Below are 18,697 nucleotides of genomic sequence, written 5' to 3' on the forward strand. Positions count from 1 at the left end.
TCCTTGACCTCTCTGACATGTGAGTGGCACTGGGCAGACCTCACAGCCCTGGGTCCTCCCTTGGTTAACAAGAATCTGGGTGGATGCTGCATCCACAGACCTCCAAATCTAATTAAGAACACACATGGCTCCAGTCCTTTCTGAGCATCAGGCTTATATAAATACATACACATATAAATACATGGTACAAATACAGCCTCTGGCAGCAGGAACAGTCTCGTACTCAGATCTTCAACAGCTCTTTCCATCTGTAGATCCTGCAGGTCAAAGACATGGAAGAGCTTCAGGAACCATTCTGAAAAGGGGAAAGATTATTTTTTCCCGCTGTTGTCTGCATGTACGTGATACAAAATCCATTTTAATTATGATATAACAGGGTCATCCTCACTACTCTGACTCTGAAGAACAGGCACCACTTTTGTGCACACAGAGATATTAGTAAAGCAGAAGCTCTATTTGTAGGATGAAATTTCTCCTTCAAAAAGCACTAGAAGTAAATCAAATTCACACCATGAATACCAAATGCATGGAATTCTGACTCAATAAAAGGCAGACAGCTGAGTTTTCTGATAAAAATGTGCCTTTATTTTTTAAATTTTTCTTTTCATTACCTGGATTCTGTGTTTGTCAGAGCAACAAAAACAAAACATAGTTCTCTTTGATACGCGGCAAATCTGAAAACAATCCTGCAAACAGCACAACACAAAAACTCCCACAAAAAGGGAAAGCTATAAAATTTGAGAGGCGACGAGGCTTTCAGAAGTGCCAGTTTCCCAGTGCAATGGCTGGAAGGGTGGCCTGGCCTGGCGGCAGTTCAATCATTTTGTAACGAAGGACAAATACTTTCAACATCCTGAGAAAGAGGGCGGGGGGACGGGGGCACGACTCCCTTGCTTTCCCTCCTCCTGCTATTCTTTCTCCTCCCTCCCCCCACCCCTTGGATTTTCAATAGCTCTTTAGTGTTTCCATCAAAGGCTTTTACCATTCATCCTCCCTTCTGGTGCCTGCCTTCCACCTGTCTATCCATCACAGCCCTAACCCAGGTCCCTTTTTTTTCCCCCCCCTTTTGCTATTTTTCACGCGGTGGGATTTGTTTATAAGCTTCTGTATTACCTAAACTGCAGGGGAAGAGGCTGCTGGGAGGAAAGTGAGAAAGCAGGATTAAGGAGGAATAATTCAGCTCCATTGCATTTCCATCTGAACGGTCATAAAATGTGCAAATCCTGTTCCTGGGAATTTTGTGTCAGAGGCCTTCCCTGCCACTGCCCTTCCCGTAGCCCTTCTCTCTTTCCCCCTCATGGAAAAACAAATGTTGGGAAGGATGACTGTGACTCCACAGACCCCAAAAGCCATGACGTGTGTGCCAGCAGGGAGGAGGCTCCTACCAGCACGTGTGCAGGGAGACACTCCAGATGTGGCCAGAAACTACAGACAGTGGGGTGGGAGGCTGCAGGGATTGAATCCAGCAGGACAACAGGAGTGAGCAGGGAAAGGCTGCTCAATATGACAGCTCCCAACACCCTCCAGCTAATTAATGAGCCTGGGTAAAACACAAAAATAACCTCCTAGGCTTGTTGGCTCTCTAAGTAAATCGTACAGAAATATGTGATTCAGACCCCAGCAGCTTGAAGAGTTTCTACTCTCTCATTTTTAGCTCATCGCCATCACAAGGCACCAAAATAGGCACAGACCACATTTCCAGACCCCAGAGAGCCACCAGCAATCCACCTGTCTGCAAACTGGGAGACAGAAGAAGGGCCACTGCTCTGTACAGGTCAATGGAGATTTGTCACCGATTCAAGCAGAAGTCACTGTGACCCCTGGACTACCTGACCAAACACTCTCAGGGGAGCAAAATTTTAAATTTTAAATTTTTAATGTTAAAAAAGGAGGTGGCCCTTAACCTGTCCCCAACCCTTCTGAGCCCACAAACCTTTTCTTGATGGAACTTCATGTCATGTCTGCTGGACCTGGCAACAGCTAGCAGCTATCTTCCACTTACAGACACATCCTGGAGATACTGCAGATCACTCAGCAGGTAGCACATGTCAAAATAAGTTCCTTTGATTGACAGTTATTTATTATTTTTAAATAAAATGAGAATAGATTGAATGGGTTGCTCAGCAGCAGCTCAGTTCTTTGTTTGGCAACTTCTTGGACACTTTGACCATACATATGACAACACAAAATAAATTTCACTTGCTTGCAGTAGCAGTTGGCTATAAATTCAGTCTATCGATGATTTATAGCTCTAGCAGCAGTGGGATATATGAAATGAGAAGCCCTTTCATCCTTGAACTGCTCTGCAGTCTGGTAGAGATGATGAAAGCCATTGTTCCTAAGGCCAGAGGAGAGCAGGAGTTCATTCAGCTGTGGTAGGAGGAGGTGTGCAAATTGGGTCCAAAGGTGAGAGGAGGCCCAGAGACAGAGCAGCCCTTGGTTTCGAAGAGCAGCCAGAAAGAAATCCTTAATGATGCTCCAGCTTTGCAGGCTGGAGGGGAGCAGTATTTCCATCAACTAAATCATCTCAACTCTTTGGCTTCCCTGAGGGCACTGCACCAGGACAGACTGGGATTGCTCAGCAGAGTCACTCTCAGATGTTTGTGTTCTTCCCACCCACCAGCAGCCCCGACCTGAGCGTGTCTTTGGCACAGCAGGTGGGATCCTTAATCCTGCCCAGGGCCAGCCCCAAGCAAAGATTAGCAGAAGAATCTGTTTTCATTAAAATCCAGCCTTCCATCACCATCCTGCCTGATGGTTCAGTTTAAAATGCACATGTCCAGCTCTTGTAGCAGCTCTGCTTCTGCAGGGAAAGGGCAGTTCAGCAACCTGCCTCTTCCCTGGCTAATGTCTCTCTTCCTTTTCATCAACAAGTAACTAAGACAGACACTCTGAGGAATGTTAAACGCACCTCCTCCTGGAGAATTTTGCCAGCAGGATCAGTGGAATTGGGATTTTGCCTTTATTATGTTTCTTTTGACCGTGGAACTGGTCTGATTTTCCTCCCAGTGATTTTTTTTTTTTTAACCCCACAAAACAACAAAACAGGAGAAGACATACAAATAAACACTAATACGTACAGGAAAAATACAAAACTTAGCACCATGCACTCCCCTCATTATTAGACAAAGGTTGGGAAGGGTTCACAAGTGTAAAACACTCATGTGAATTATGAGATTACTGCTCAGTTTTCTTTCAAGTCGTGGGCTGGAAACAGATGGTGGCTGTAGCATTTATGACGGCACAACATGTTACTGCAAGCCTAGCCATCTCTCTCTCTCTCCTCTCAAAAATGCAGCTGCAAGGAAAGTTGTGGAAAATCACATTAATAGTCTCTTCCACCACACAGTTTTCCAGCCCTTCATCCCTGGCCAGCACATGGACAGAGCCATCTTGTATGCCAGCAAGAATACTCTCCTAATCCCCGTCCTGAATAGTTACCACTGACTGGCTTATTTAACAGCTAGTTAAAATGTGAGGTTTGTTAGCATTGTAAAAAAGCCTCCAGAAAGCAGGTTCTTAAGGTCAGGGCAGATGCCATGTGATCCCAAGGGCTCCCTAAGGGAAACACTCAGAAAGAAGCCATCAGAGAGTCTTTTAGCTGTTTATTATTTAAACATTCAGTTCAGACCAAGCAGGTTGATTTATAAAGAAGCAGAAAGACAGATAAAACAATTGCTAAAGCATCTTTGTAACTCAGGAGTCCAAATCTCACTTCCAAGCAAGAGTAGAAACTTTTACAAGGGCAAAGGCCTCTGGATTTTCAGTCAGAGAGCCTTCCAGTGACCATAGGCTAAGAAGGATCTGGGGCCCTGAAGATACAAAGAGCAACTAACCCCATATTTAAATGTCTTGCCTGAAGACAAGAAAAAAATGTCCATGTACTCCAGTTCTGATGGAAATGCCTTGCTGCCTAAAATATGTTCATACTTGGGCTTAAACACTTGAACTGAGCCTGGGGCACAAACCCTCCACTCTCAAGGCACCACAGAGGACTCTGCTGACACCAGAGAACTCTTCAAACAGTACAAAACTGTTAACCTGTGATTTCTGTGTGCTTTACAAATGGAAGCAATCCTGTATCACATCTTTTCTGAGAGAATTAACTCTCTGGGATTCCAAAATTGGGATTTTAGAATTACTTCTTCACTTGAGTTAATTAAGACTCTGTCAAGTAATAATTTTTCCAGATAAGTGTCACTGGTGTATTGGAGTGTCCATGCTGCTATTTTCACTTTTCTGGCTTCACTACCTGGTTGGGAACATCAGCACCAACTTTATGTGTTCATCCTTAGCCACTCCAGCGTGTTCCTGCCAAGCTTCCTGCACCCAGCTGCACACAGGGCAGCATTTCTGCCCTCTGGGGTGTAGAACAGGGCAACTGAAAGCAAGATAGACTTTTACCATTCCCTTTATCACTTTTCACAGCTAGACCAGGAAGTTGCCACAGAAATTCAATAGTGTACACACTTGAAACTCCAAATAGCCTTTTGCCAGAGATAGACTCTCTCCAGGTGATATGACCATACATATCCACTGCATATCTGTCATAACTGCAAAAGCCCTCAGACCTTTTCTCTAAGATAGAGAAGGTGCCATTTCATTTTTCTTTTGGAAACCTCCTCCTGCAGAATTCATTAGTATCCTATGCAACAATGTACTTCCTGTAAGTACTGAAATATAAAGTGTATTAGAAGTTTCCACTTCTGTTTTAATCTTTTCCTGATCTAGCCTGAAAATTCTTTTGAAGTTCCTCAAAGTGTTCTTCATATATGCTTGTTTTAGGAAATACCAGATCACCATTGGCAAACTTCTCCTTAATTAAGTGAGATAAAGGAATCAAGATGATATGATCTGCTTAATTCCCCACCTTTTTTTGGTCCCATTTTAGGATTTTTTTTTCCCACTTGCCTTTGAAAAGAAACATTCTGAAGAAACTAAGGAAGGGGAAGGCCCAGAGAGGGCAAGCTTAGCTCTGGGCTCTCCAGCATACCTGAGCTTACTGGTAGGAAACCACTGAATAAAGCTCTCCCTCATTACTATGGAATGGTTTATTGAAAGGTTTCAGACCCTTCTGAAACTCACATCACTCTGGACAATGCTTAAGAGGAAAAGACTAAACTGCACTGTGTTAGCACAGTGTGCTCCTTCAGGCCTCAGCTCAGCAGGCCAACTCAGATCATGCCTAACTTTAAGTACAAGTAACTTCAAAGAAACATTTCACAGGCCTCAAGTTCAGCTCTGCACTGTCTCCCTTGATGAATCACAACTTAGGGTATGCAGGGAGCTAATGGGAAACATTTGCACTCCCTAACCCCAGCTGCAAGGTCCCAAAACCCTTTAGCTAAGCAGGCATGGCCCAACCACTCTGGATGGACCAGAGGCTCATCACAACAAATGGGTACAAGCTAGGCAAGCTCTTCTGAAGCACTTTTACAAGAAACACATCCCAGAACAACTAAACTTTGATTTAAAGGCAGTATTTGGGGCAATCAGTGAAGTACACAAGCTGAGCAGCAACCTGTCCGACTCCTGTGCGGCCTGTTGGAGAAACCGCTCTATGTGGGATAAATGTTTCTGTCACTTTTGCTGTGGAAACTCCTTGCAGTCAAGGGGAATTAAGATCTTGGGCAGGTTTCTGAGGAGCTTCCTGGCTCCAAGGAGACCTCTGAGCAGAATGCTTTACAGTGGGTGAGTTTGGGCCAAGAAATGTCTGAGGGGTGAGCCCTCAGGCCTCACCCACACTGGAAGTGCTGGAGCATCTCTTCTCCCTCTCTCCCTCCTCCTCTGGCCCCATACAGACTCCACCAGCAGCTAAGCAGGGCCCAGAGGTGAAATCTGGCCTTTTGAAACTTCCCTGGTTTTCAGATTAAACCAGCACCACCTTTACACAGAAAATGCATGTAAAGCCAAAGCGCTAAGCAAAGGTGAAGCTTGGCTGAAGTGAAGGGGCTCCGCATCTGAAATGTCTGAAAACCAAGGTTTGAGTGCTGTTGCCTGCACATGGAAGGCAGAAGTCACAATAACATCATTGGGTCAAATTAGTCTCTCTTCAGAACAAAGACAGAGATGTTCTGAAGCCAACAAGTGTTTCATGAAAGTTACGTAAAAATGAATTAAAAGTGGATGCCCAAGTCTCTTAGACTGATGAAAAAATTCCAGCTAGGGATATCCAGCAAGTCTGGAGGGGTCCTTCATACTTCACTGAGGTCTAAAAGTTTGAGTTCATCCCCAAAGGGAGCTGAGGCCACACAGCACTTTACCCACAGGCCCTCTGTGAACAGAGTCTTTCTTGTGGTCAGAGGGGCTATCTTGAATTTATGTCTTACTTCTCCCCTTGTGAGCAAACAAAACAATTTCTATGAGTAATTCTACCCACTAAATGCCAAGGAAAAGTCTGGTAAGAAATGCTCTGCATTTTTGACAGGTCAGAGGCTTCCCTAAACAAAGTTGCTGTTATATGTTTTCTATCAGCACATGTTCACATCCGGGGTCCTCGCTGAATTCCAGCGTGGATGAGTCTCTGTGGGAAATTGCTTTTCCCTATTTTCTTGTTCTAACTGCTCCAGGAAATGAGTCTATTTTTACAACAACACTAAACAGCAAAATATGAAACCATTATCTGTTTCGTGGCAAGAGTTTCGGGTCAGTTCTCAGGTAAGTGTAACCTCCAGAGAAGTCAATGGAGTTGTATCTGCTCCTGCAAGGCAGAGACCTGACCAATTATGTAATTGGTTGATCAGTTACCAGAGCACAGAGCTACCACAGGCCTAAGGAGTGTCTTGTTTTCATGCGTCTCAAAGTTCATCCAAGCCCTGATGCATTGATAAGTGAAGTATTCTAGTATTATGGTCTGTAAAGATGATAATTAACTGCTAAAAGATTTAAGCATGAGCCTTCTCTATGAACACATACTTTGTCACTGAATGATCCTTATAAGTAGTATCTCTACTGGATCCTTTTTTCACCTGCCAAATAAACCAGGGTGGGATTTTCAGAAGTGTTTAAAATGCTTTTCTCCTACTTATTTGTGATTGCTTTCAAGAATTAAGATGTTTTCAAAATCCCTGGGGATTTCAAGCCCTGTAGGCTCGACTGCATCTCTGTGCGCTTCTGCTTTTTGCACACTTGATTTAACAGCTACTCTGAATTCAAAGCTGGACAGTAAACCCAGTTTCCTTCATTACCAAGATCAAAGATAGTACATAGAGGCCCAAACACCAAGTCTGATCTGAAGATGAGTGTGTAACACTTGTCACACTTGGCCTCCTTATTTACTGGTTTCAGGGACTACTCCAGCCTTCACATGTGAACTTCTTTTCTGTTGAAGCACTCAAGTGAGCCTTTTTTGTATATTTTATCTAAGAACTTGGGAGACATCTGGCATACACAAGTATCAGTCCAAACAGAAATTCTTGAGTTGCTCAAAGCTCAAACCAAGTCAGATTTGGTGGCCTGCTAGTAAGTCAAACATATAAATTATTTGATTTCTCTCTACGGGAAGAAGTAACCCTGGAAAAATGTGAGATTAAATCTTCAAGTGACGGAAATTCTATCACCAGGATGCTCCCAGAATTTCATCCACTGATGATGAGCTAGACTAAGAGTTAGCACTTTCTTACCTTCAGGCTGGGAAAGAGGTACTCATGACTTTCCACCTAATTGGAAAGCTCACTAAACGTCACTCAAGACCAGCATACAGAAAACAAACTTAGAGACAATATCTAAGGAAAACAGAACCTAACCTATGACTTGTTCTTTGATTTACAACTGTGATTGTGGGCCCCACCTCACAGTCATATGCTGTGGCAATAGGCAGCAGTTCAACAAGAACCAGTCCTAACTTTTCACATGTTGCAGTGATTCTGAGCTACTTCAGCACATACTTTAGCCTGATGCAGCAAGTAATTAGAATGACTAAAAGGACAGGTGGCATGCCACAACTGAAAAAAAAAGAGTGATCGAGCCTTTGCTCTTGTTTATTCTACCTTTCTAATTCTTTTCTTTGTAAACCAAAAGTTGCCAGATTTCACATGAAATTTGCTCTCGAAAATTTCTCAAAATTTGTCTGTTATCAGCACAACTGTGAGTTTTCAAACTATATTCTGAGGTACCCAAACAGATCATCTGAAATGGGCTCACTGGCATTAGCAACTGCAGTCCTGAATCCACCCATGCTAAGAAAATATTTTCCCCAAAAATAACAAATATGTAATTCAAAATGGCAACCTACATCGGAGCAGGAGTGGCACATCCCAGCTGTTTTCCTAGTTGTATATACAAGCTTTGTTACTTCATCTTTGAGGTTGCTTACGAAATACTTCAACACTCTGAGAGCACAAAGACCCCCAGCCCACAACTGGGATCCTGTGTCAGGAAGGCACACACTAATTAAAAAATAAAGCATCAACTCTGCTCCATTTGCCTGAGGTCAATGAGATGTTTGTCCAAACCTAGGAGTATGCTCAGGCACCAGTTTGAAGATGAGCAAACACAGGCATCTCTTAAAGTGTTTTTCCATGTTAGGGCCTGGGAAAAAAAATTCAGATTGAGCCCATGATAAAAACAGTTCCCCATGGAAAAGTTACCCACACCATAAAAGGAAGGAATGACACTGAACTGAAAGAGAATGAAAATTGTCTACTGAATTGTTGTGAATTCCCATAAAATCTAAGTCTTGCTCTATGTGCATAATTTTGACTGTAAGTCATGAAAGGCTGACTCCTAAGAGAAGCAGGAAATGACTGGCTCATGATAGGATAAAAGGCTGCATAATTGCATGGGCAGAAAGATGGATTTTCATCAATCACTACATTCTCTGACAATATGGCAGTGGCTTTTGATCACGTATCCGATGCACAGTAATTAGGCAAAATGACTTACCCTCAATCTTTTCAGTATTTAGCTCTAAGGGTGCAAGGATTCATTCTTGGAAAGGGAAGATGGTCGTGTGATTTAGGGCACTGGATGAGCACTCAGATCTGAGTCCTCTCCCTGGTTCTGCCACAGCCTTGCTGTATGACCTTGCACAGGCTTTTCTCCATGCCTCGGCCTCGCCTAAAATGGGATAACAATAGTTCTTTATTTCAGAGGACATAGGGATACAAACCAGCTCAAGGCTGTGCCACAGAGATGCTACAGCAAAGAGCAGCACAGAAAAGCTCAGACATGGAATAATGCCTTGCTAATAAAATGTGGGAACACAGACAGTAATTAAATTGAGTAATAAACACAAAACATAAGCTGATTTTTGAGGAATGCAACACTGATAGGCTTTGTACCTGGAATTAAAGGAAATTTAAATGGGATTCGTGTGAGTTGACCTGACTGAGATCTGCCAGCAGTACAAACTGTGTATTAGAAACACCAAGGAAATTACTTCATTCAAAACCTCTACATGATGTCTGTTTTAGAGCAACCATGATTTCCAGCCCAAGTGAGGGTCAGATAACTACCCAGAACATTTTCAAAGCCATAGGAGGGGCTTACAAACATGATTTCCTTCGATTTACTGTAAAATATGAGCATGCAAATCTGAGGTAATTTTGAAACTTCAAAATAAAATCTGAAACATCCAAATTAAAACATGAACAGGGCCGCTGATCCTAATCAAAGTGTCAGATATCTGGAACAGCCTCAATGCCACTATTCCAGCATCACACTGCTGCTGGAATTGGACAGCGCTTCAGCAAAGAGTCTTCAGTAGTATTTTTCCAAATGCAAAGATGAATCTTTTTCTCTAAAGCATTTGCCTTTCAGGTTGGGGGTCAGTTATGGGCCTGTGGGTCTGGGAGAGAGGATCTTAGGGCACATGCCTAGATAAACCAACTGATTTGGAGACCACCACCAGATCAAAGGCTGGTATGACAGGCAGGAGGAGAGAAAACCGATATGAGACACATCTTAGGAAGGGAAAATCATTTCTGAGACAGAAACAAGAGGGAAAAGTCAGAGAATGGCTGGAAAACAGCCCACAGAAAGGCAATATGGACCTAAGGAGGACAGGCAAGTGGAATGTTGAAGCCCATTGGAAGGCGGATGCTGTTTCAAGTAAGAGTAAAAAGCCTAAACCCAAAGTGCTGGAGCTACCTGAGAACCTGGGAGAGCAGCAACTGCCTGCAGTCTGCTTAACAAAGCAGATGCCAGGCAGGACAGAGGACAGGAGAAAAGGAAAGCAAACTGGCACACCATTCCTGGTTTCATTCAACAAAATCAACTGAAGGACAAGTCTGGAAAGACAAAGCACTGAATTAAGTGTAATGAATTGACTAAAGAATCAGTGACCATGCACCATATTGTAATGCTGAGATTGGGTTTGGGAGGTCCTCTCTGAATGTCCTTTCTGATCAGACAAGACCTCAGAAAAAGACATAATCGGACCAAGAAGTTTGGATCCTTGGACAGAGGAAATGAGTGCAGAATCTAAAACAGAAAAACATTTCATCCCCAAACTGCTGCCTACAATGTGGAAGGACAAAACCAACAAGGTTTTAAAGCGTGGCATGGAAGTGCAGCTTTTGATAAGCACCACCCTCGGCTGCGTTAAGTGCCCTACTCACCCCCCACCCCACAAATCACAGAGCTGTCCATCAGATATCTTGTGGCTCCAACTGCTCACACCTTTCCCTGCAACACTCCAAATGCAGCACATTAGAAGTCCAGAGGGAGTCCACCTCTAGCAGACAGCAGAAGAAGATATGACACGGCATTCACAAATGCACAGAGAACTGTTTAATTTACAGCCACAATGGTGAAACAAACCATTTCAGAGCTTGGACATTCAAAGTTAAGTCTGACACTCATTCTTATATTCACTTATTGTGCTTAAGTATTAGAGAACACAGGATTACATTAACCATACACAACAATCTGAGATCCCTGCGGGACCGAGGAGTGGAAGGGATGAGCAAGAATGAGGGACCAGCCCCTCAAGTGGTGTAAGCTGGTACAGCTCCATTGCAGGCAAGGGAGCCATGGTGATTTACACCAGCTGAGGATATGGCCCTTGAAATGTCCAACTTAACTTTGAATTAACGACTCCCATGTCACAACCTTTAGTGTCACTGTTCCTTCTGGTTGTATCTGCCACTTGGAAGGAGGACTAATCCCACAACCCACCACAGCCCCCAGGCTGGCGGGTGAGAGCTCAGCTGGACTACAGGAAGTGATGCTCGTGTCGTGACACTACTCCTCACAAGTTAACAGCCATGGACTGCATCCTCATCTGATGTAAATTAGCTTGGGGCCACCTGAAGTCAGAAACATTTGCCAATTTATAGTAGCTGAGAACATAGCCCTGAGAATTTTGTGTTTTCTGCCACATGCTGTATGAACACTGCGCTTGACAACAAAGACTCACGTGCGTTTCGTTCCTCATAACAAAATTAACTCAAGACTACAAGTCTCAAACAAACGCTATTGGAAAAGTCCCCATTCAGTCTTCACTCTCCCCTGGTGTGCTGAATTTGGCATAACACGTTTATTTGCTGGCACCAACAAAACCTCTTGGTTTGCTTTGTTTTCAAGGCTTTGCTACAAGGCCAGATTCCCTCGTGATGTAAATCAGATCTCCAGGATACCCAGGGGAGTCACTCCCAAAGAGCTGGCCCACAAACCCAAACACAACCTTCTCATGCAAGTCTAACCACAGGACTCTTTCCAAGAGTTGTTTTGCAAACTATTCCACTTAAGTGACTTTGACATCCTTTCACACCTGCACAGTGTCTGAGTGGGTCACATAATGCTTTTCATCTACATGATTTTAATGGATATATGTTTGGTTTTTTTCTTTCATTAGATATCTTTTAGACAAAAAAAAAAAGGAACGGAGCAACATTATTGGCATCCCACTGAAACATAAATATATAAATTACATTTTATACACTTTTTTAAACGCAGACACATACATTCATGTGCATAACATCGTGAACAGTACACTTAGTGGAAAACAAGCACAGACAATCTTAGTTAAATGTATTTCCAGTTTTGGTGCTCAACAAATACACTGGGAAAATGATCACAAAATAGAATGGTGACTAACTCTATCTCTGCATTAGCATCTGAAGCCAATAATGCCTGTTAGCTAACATTGCTTTGTTTGGTTGAATTTGGACATAGCTACAGGAACAGGAGGGGAATGTTTGAACTATATTTAGAGAAATGGAAAGGTTAAAAATCTCTCTCTCTTTTGTTGTTTTAAGGTTCTGCAGTTCATTCACATTTGAAGATATTTTTATTTGAGTGGAAACACTGTCTTCAAGACAAACTTTTTTGTTGTTCCAAACTAAGAAAACTCTTTCATCTCTTTGTAGATGTTTCACAAATAAAAGAATCCAGTAGTTCATTTTACATATCCAATGTAATAATCCAAATAAAACAAAGGGTACATAATCCAAACTACTGGGGTGGGGCAGTGATTTTGGCCAAGTGAGTAGCCATGTCATATCTGGCACAGCCCTAAATTTCCAAAGCAGTACAGAAGGATTTATCCATGTGGCTCCCACTGCAATCTGTGGGGAACTGAACATTTAATCCTTTGGCACTTTGAAAATAAAGGAGCTGGTGCCAGAGTATTTTATCTGCCCTGCTATAGTTAAAATAGATTTTGATGTTATTTGGGCTATTCTACTACAAAAATATGACCACAAAATGCTTTTTTTTCTTTTTTTCTTCTTTTTTTTTTTTTTTTTGGTTCAAGAAAACATAGCAGGCTTTCTCAGGTATATAAAACTGTTAATTTTTAGATAAAAATACAAACTTCACCTTTACAAAAACACATATTTCTGTTGAATACACATAAAGCATAACATTTTACCAAAAATAAAGAATTTTAGGTTTTGTTCAAATATTTGCAGCAAGGTAGTTCCCATGCCACCATGACATTATACAATGCAGATACAAGAATTTGTACATTTCACACAGCTCCAACATGTGAAATAAAAGTATCTGTATACTGATAAGAATGACAATTGCTAACACAATATCACTAGTAGGCAACTGGCATAAGTCTTAAAGAAAAAAAAAGGATTTTTGCATGGATATCCTATGATTTGTTTACGCACATCTCTCTTTTTTTTCTCTTTTTATTTTTTTTCTTTTATGTAATGCTTTAAATTACGGGGGAGGTTGGGGAACATAAACCAAGAAACGTCTAGAAAATTATGCATAGGTATACCATTTTTATTTTAATACATCTCATTAGTTTGCATCCCACTAGGAGAAATACCATAATGTTTTGTGTTCTGCTTATTGTTATACCAGTCTTTTATATGTGTTATTGGCAAATGTAGTCCAAGAGATAATAAAAAGCTAGGCAAAGAGTAAAAAGAAAACTTAATAATCACTTTATGGTGTAAAAAAAAAAATCCACTTAAGGCTCCCCAGAAGGTTTTTTTGTATAGACTTTTAAAACACCACCAAGCAAGGATGTATTGTTCTATAGTGTTTGCGTGGCATTTGATCATTTCATACATTCCTGCTTTTTTGTGCCTGAAGTCCACCAGTGTCCATCCATCTTCATCAAGAACGCAGGCACATTTCTTGACGTAAAGCACCGTTGACTGCTCTGACAGAAATCCACTATTCACTTAGATTTTTGTCATGTTTTTTAGTTCTTTTGGTATCCTCCATTCATTCAACTGTCTTTTTTTCTTTTCTGTTTTTCTTTCTTTCGCTTTTTTTTCTTTTTTGGACAGGGAAGCTTCCTATTGTTTCACAGAGTGCTACAATACTTGCTTTGATGTCACATTAAACAAATGTACATTGTCTCTTTGTTCTCATTAAGTGTTCTTTTGAGCCAGTTTTTTTCACACAGGAGAACAAATAAAGTATACAGTCAATAAGCACCATACATAGTAGGTTCAGGAATGTAACAAACCATGTACATCCATGTCCCAGAGAGAAGTTTTTTTTCTAGCTTATTTTCACCTTACATCTGCAGGAGAGAAAAAAGATACAATAACTCTATGATTAGAATCAAAGGTCCTGTCCTTGAAGTAGATGACTTAAAAAAAAAAACTGTTCTGCATGAAGAGTCACTAACCTGGGACAAGAAGTTCTAAATGCTGTTTTGATTGAGTTTACATGCTCACTTTTAAAGTTGAATTTTAGAAAATCTTTGCTTCTATCATACTACTCCCAATAAATACCTGTTAATCTGAAACAGGATATCAAGTTTAGCATTCTTTAGAAATGATACATTGGTATAAATGAAAACTGCCACTGGGAGTTCATGTGCAAAAACAGGGGCTTGAAATTAAATTCACCATCATCCAGGCGTTAGACACAGACACTGCAAAATCCAAATCATTCCCACTCCAAATACCAGAATCAATTGCAAGTGCTGCAGTTTACATACTTTCAAGTCATTAAGAAATGGAAATTCCATATTTAATTTGGAATGTGTGTCGCCATCATCATACATTGCTAATATGTTGGCCAAAGGATTTCAGTCATTTTTGCACTGAGAGGGTGTTAGTTTTTCATTACACTGAAAACCTCATGAATTTTGATGACTGACTATCATCATCCTACTGAGACTGAACAGACCAAAAATAAAGATCTTAATTTTCTGGTGTAAGTAACACAGGACTCTGCAACACACAGAAAAAAAGGCATTTCTTAGTATCTTTCTGGTCAAGTAAGCAGATCATCAGACTGCGTCAGGTGCATGTGCAATCAACCCCAGTTCATGCCAGAACGTGGGTTTGATGGTCACACAAATAATAATATTTGCTGTATGTGCACTGAATGTTTCACAGCCAAGGACTGGGAACACAATGATTTGTAACCTGGAAATTCATTCATGCATTATCACGTGATGCTTTGACCTCAGAAATCAATAATAATGAAACACAAGCAGAGGCAATGGAACTTGAGATTTCAGAAGCTGAAGTATTAGCACCCTCCAATAAAAAAGAAATCAAAAAGGCAAGAAAAGGAAGTAGCTCAAGAATGCAAGATGCTGATGGTGATGTGGAGCTTAAAGGGAAAATACCAGCAGGTAGAATTATCAAAGCCAATCAAATCTAATCTCTTTGCAGCCTTCAGGTAGCAAGTGTCAAGATTTTGAATAGTGATTAAGTTGAAGTGATGATATTTGATTAAGTTTTCCAGTACTTGTGCTATTAGGGTGTTCAGCATATAGGTCCTACCTGAATATCAAATAGTTCCAGTAGGTTTTATGTTGGTTTTAACTTTTTTCGTTTCCGTTTTTTACCTGATTCCCTAGGCCTTCCTGTTAACATAAGGGCAGGGCTGGTGAAAAGCCCTAAGGTAACGCATTTCGAGTAACACTGAAGTCATAAATACTCAAACCGTTTACATTTCCAAGAAATCTCATTATCCTTTGCATTAAAGTAATAACTTTATAACGTCTGATTTGACATTGAGTTTACAAAGTAATTACACAAAAGTAAAGAAATAATAAACAAAGTTGGCATTGCCCACGTCATTCCCAGGATCCATCTATAATTGCTGTTACCATGCAGTACTCAACATTTGCCTTCAGCTCTGGAGTTGAGCTATTTTCAGCTCACCATCCACTTGCTTGGGTGCAAGTTTTGCTCCTATCAGTAATTAAATCCTAGAAATATGCATTTTTCCATGATAATTCTGCCCCAGTTTTTACACATATCAAAACCAAAAATTTTGATCTTAAAATCATAGCTGCTTAGTCTATGGCAATTAAAGACAATGTGAAAAACTGATCTAATGAAACTTTTTTTTCCAAATGGGAGACATAGAAAATGTATCAAACCATACCCACATTTAAAAATAGCCACTTTATGTGTAGTTTTGTCTAATAACTCCACCTAGTTTCAGCTAAACACTCAGCTCTGATGATAAATTGATGTCCAGTAAAATTGCTTTTATAGAAATTCTAACTCCTCTGCTCTGCACATAGCAACAGAAGTTTACATTTGCTTGGACCAGGTTTATGTCTCCCTGCTGGATGGAGCCAGTACAGAAAACCCTTCCTCACCCAGCCACCTACAAAATCTATCACCTTTGGGCAGCTTTCCTCCTATGTTTAGCTGCTCTTCACTGACTTTTTAATTTTGGGCTGGTTCTACTGCACCCTTAAATTCCCTGCAGAGGTGCAAAACAAACTTTTATAGCAGCCTTCAACCAGTATCAGGAGAAAAGGAAATGTCTTTTCTACCATAGTGGGTTTCCTGAATAAGTGTGCTGAGCTCTGCATTGATTGCACTGTGGTAAGTAGATCAGAGCCAATGATTTTTAGATTAATTTAGAATGATTTTATGAAAGCCAGGTTGGAAGTAATTTTCCCCACAAATCTTTCCCCACTGTAACTCAAGGGTTGTCTTGACAAGGCAAATTTAGGTTTAATGCCACAACTGACAAATTCTTGAGTATACATCTGTAAAGAAACAACAGGAATGAGCAATGTTGTTTCCAAACTAACTCCTTAGCTCTGAATCCTGAATTTATTCCCAAGTGCTTTACATTAATTTCATTCATATTTTCCCCAAGGTCAAGTAAATCTCAGTGTTATCCACAAAGTCTAAAGAAATTAGGTAACAGAGTTCATCCACGAGCTGCAACATGACAACCTTTAACTTAGTGAAGCAAGACCTGAACACTGCTGGTCATCTGTATTTATTTAAAGGCCAACCTAATGAGAAGTGATACACATTAAATTTTAAATCCATGCTCCTTATACAGCACAAACTAGCCCTCATTTGGCATCTTCAACACAGAAAAGTAGCTGGGAGCTTCTCTACTCAGTTCACTGTAAGCAACGTTTGTTTTACGTTCTTTACTAAAATAAAAATGAGGTCCATATGAAATCAGCATTAATGCAAAAATAAAAGGAAAACATACCAGTTTCTTCTTCTCTATAATCTGAATTAGTATTTGATGATGTACAGGTGCATTCCATATGCTCTTCTAATCTCACCAGAACTTCTTTTAATTTTGGCTTTTTTCTAACATACTCCACTTTTGCCACCTATAAAATACGATGAGGTATGTACTGAGACACATCAACAAGGTTACAGTTCAGAACTGAAGACAGATAACTATATGCCTCTATTTTTAATGTAGCCAAACCCATATAAAATGTTAGCATACTAATCATCTTTTATCTTAATTGTGCATCGTGTAACTATTTATTGCACAGACTATTTGTTTATTCAAGTTCAGTAGTTCGAAACAATTTTCCCCCAAGAGATAAAACAATTTCCCATTCATTTTGGTTTGATGTTTTAAGCAACTCAGTTTCCACATGTATCACAATAAACTTCTATACAGATTCAAATCAGTGGTTTTTCTTGTAAACTGCCACTTTTAGCACAATCTTCTGTAGGTGTTGTTAAAGGCTGACAGTGAAGGCATTAGATTGGTTTGTAATACATTTTATTATTTACAAATTGGTGTCTCCAGAGCCCTCTGAATGTGAAGTGCTCAACCCTACACGACCAGGATCTGGACATCATCTTAAAAAGCAGTTTCATTCCTACTCACCCCCTGCAATAACCTGGGGCTTGTTCACAAGAGCTCTCAAACACAGTTTTTAAGTCCAAGGGAACTACCACTGCTGAACTGGGTCCAGCCTTTGGCTTTATTGTGGAAAGCTGGCAGACAGAATATTTCTCCCCAGTCCTTCAAACTGTTCACAACTGCACTGTTCCACTTATGGCATCCTTAAATAAAAATGTCTGGAGGGCAAGTTGAGGTTGGAGGAAGGATCATGCTGGAGCAGCTCTGGCTACATATGGATCTCTCATCTTAAGGAAACCAAGGCAGAACAGAAGGATGTTGGGGTGGGGAATTCTGAACATCCTGACTCACAGGCTGGCAGCCAGGAGAGGAGGAATGGCAGAGGGGGCAGAGCACTGATGTTCTGAGGTACTGAAATGGCTCATGGGATGCTGGGCACTGACTTGTGCTAAGTGTAGTGGGCATGATGGTCAGGGCCATGCAAGGGAATATGGCCTGATGTGGGTAAGGAGAGAGCTAGAGAGTTTGTAAGGGGTCCTGTGTTCAGCTCTCAACTGTGTTGGACACTGCAGAATAGGTGCTGAGCATTTGCTTGCAATGGAAATCACTACAATTAAATCATGGCTTCTCAGACCTACTCATCTGACAATTGGGCACTGCAGTGTGGCTGTCCCAGCAAACAAGAAGACTACAAGTCACAGGGATGCTGTATAAATGAGGTGAGGGAGCAGAAGGACAGGGCAGGCTGGTTGTCTCTACAGAAGTTACATGACAAAGCCATAAAGGCTGGTCCATCCAAAAGCTCCAGTCACTACCAAATAAAGCATCCACAGTGACACTCCCAGCCATGATCTCCTTGTGTGTTTGGTGGGGATTCAATGCTCCATATCAATCTTCACACTGTGAAAATCATTCCCCTGCCCTTTCAAAACTGGAACAGCACTGTTACAAAATGAGAGTGGTGGTTGGAAAAACCCATTCTATGGCCAGTTCCCAGAAAAACTCTTCTGGCTCTGGGGTCACAACTATCAAGGGCCTCTGAATGCCAGTGAGAGAAGCTAGAGCGAAATCCTGGCCTTTCTAAAGCCAATAGGAGATCTAAGCTTTCACAGAGCAAGGAGTTCAGATCCACATTTTAGTCACTACCCCTTGTGTCAACAGGATCTGGAGATGATTTTCATTTCATCCAGCAAACCAAAGTTACAGAGCCAGATGCAATAACTAAAGTACCCAC

General features: G+C 41.2%; 1 protein-coding gene across 7 annotated transcripts in view; it reads right to left on the minus strand.

The window, feature by feature from the left end:
• Nucleotides 1-206: 206 nt before the first annotated feature.
• PDGFA (platelet derived growth factor subunit A) overlaps nucleotides 207-18,697 on the minus strand; it is a 34,556-nt gene continuing 16,065 nt past the window's right edge. The window contains exons 5-7 of one of the 7 annotated variants that reach the window (XM_054270601.1): nucleotides 16,846-16,972; nucleotides 8,884-9,057; nucleotides 207-257 (exon numbers count right to left, since the gene is read on the minus strand). In XM_054270601.1, the coding sequence (XP_054126576.1) occupies nucleotides 8,924-9,057; nucleotides 16,846-16,972 (261 nt within the window). In that variant the 3' untranslated portion in view covers nucleotides 207-257; nucleotides 8,884-8,923. The other 6 variants (XM_054270599.1, XM_054270598.1, XR_008482803.1 and 3 more) reach the window with 6 other exon arrangements.

The sequence above is a fragment of the Melozone crissalis genome, unplaced genomic scaffold (genome assembly GCF_028551555.1).
Source record: "Melozone crissalis strain CALT ecotype California unplaced genomic scaffold, PUWL_Pcris_2 ptg000012l_1, whole genome shotgun sequence".
NCBI classification, from domain to species: Eukaryota; Metazoa; Chordata; class Aves; order Passeriformes; family Passerellidae; genus Melozone; species Melozone crissalis.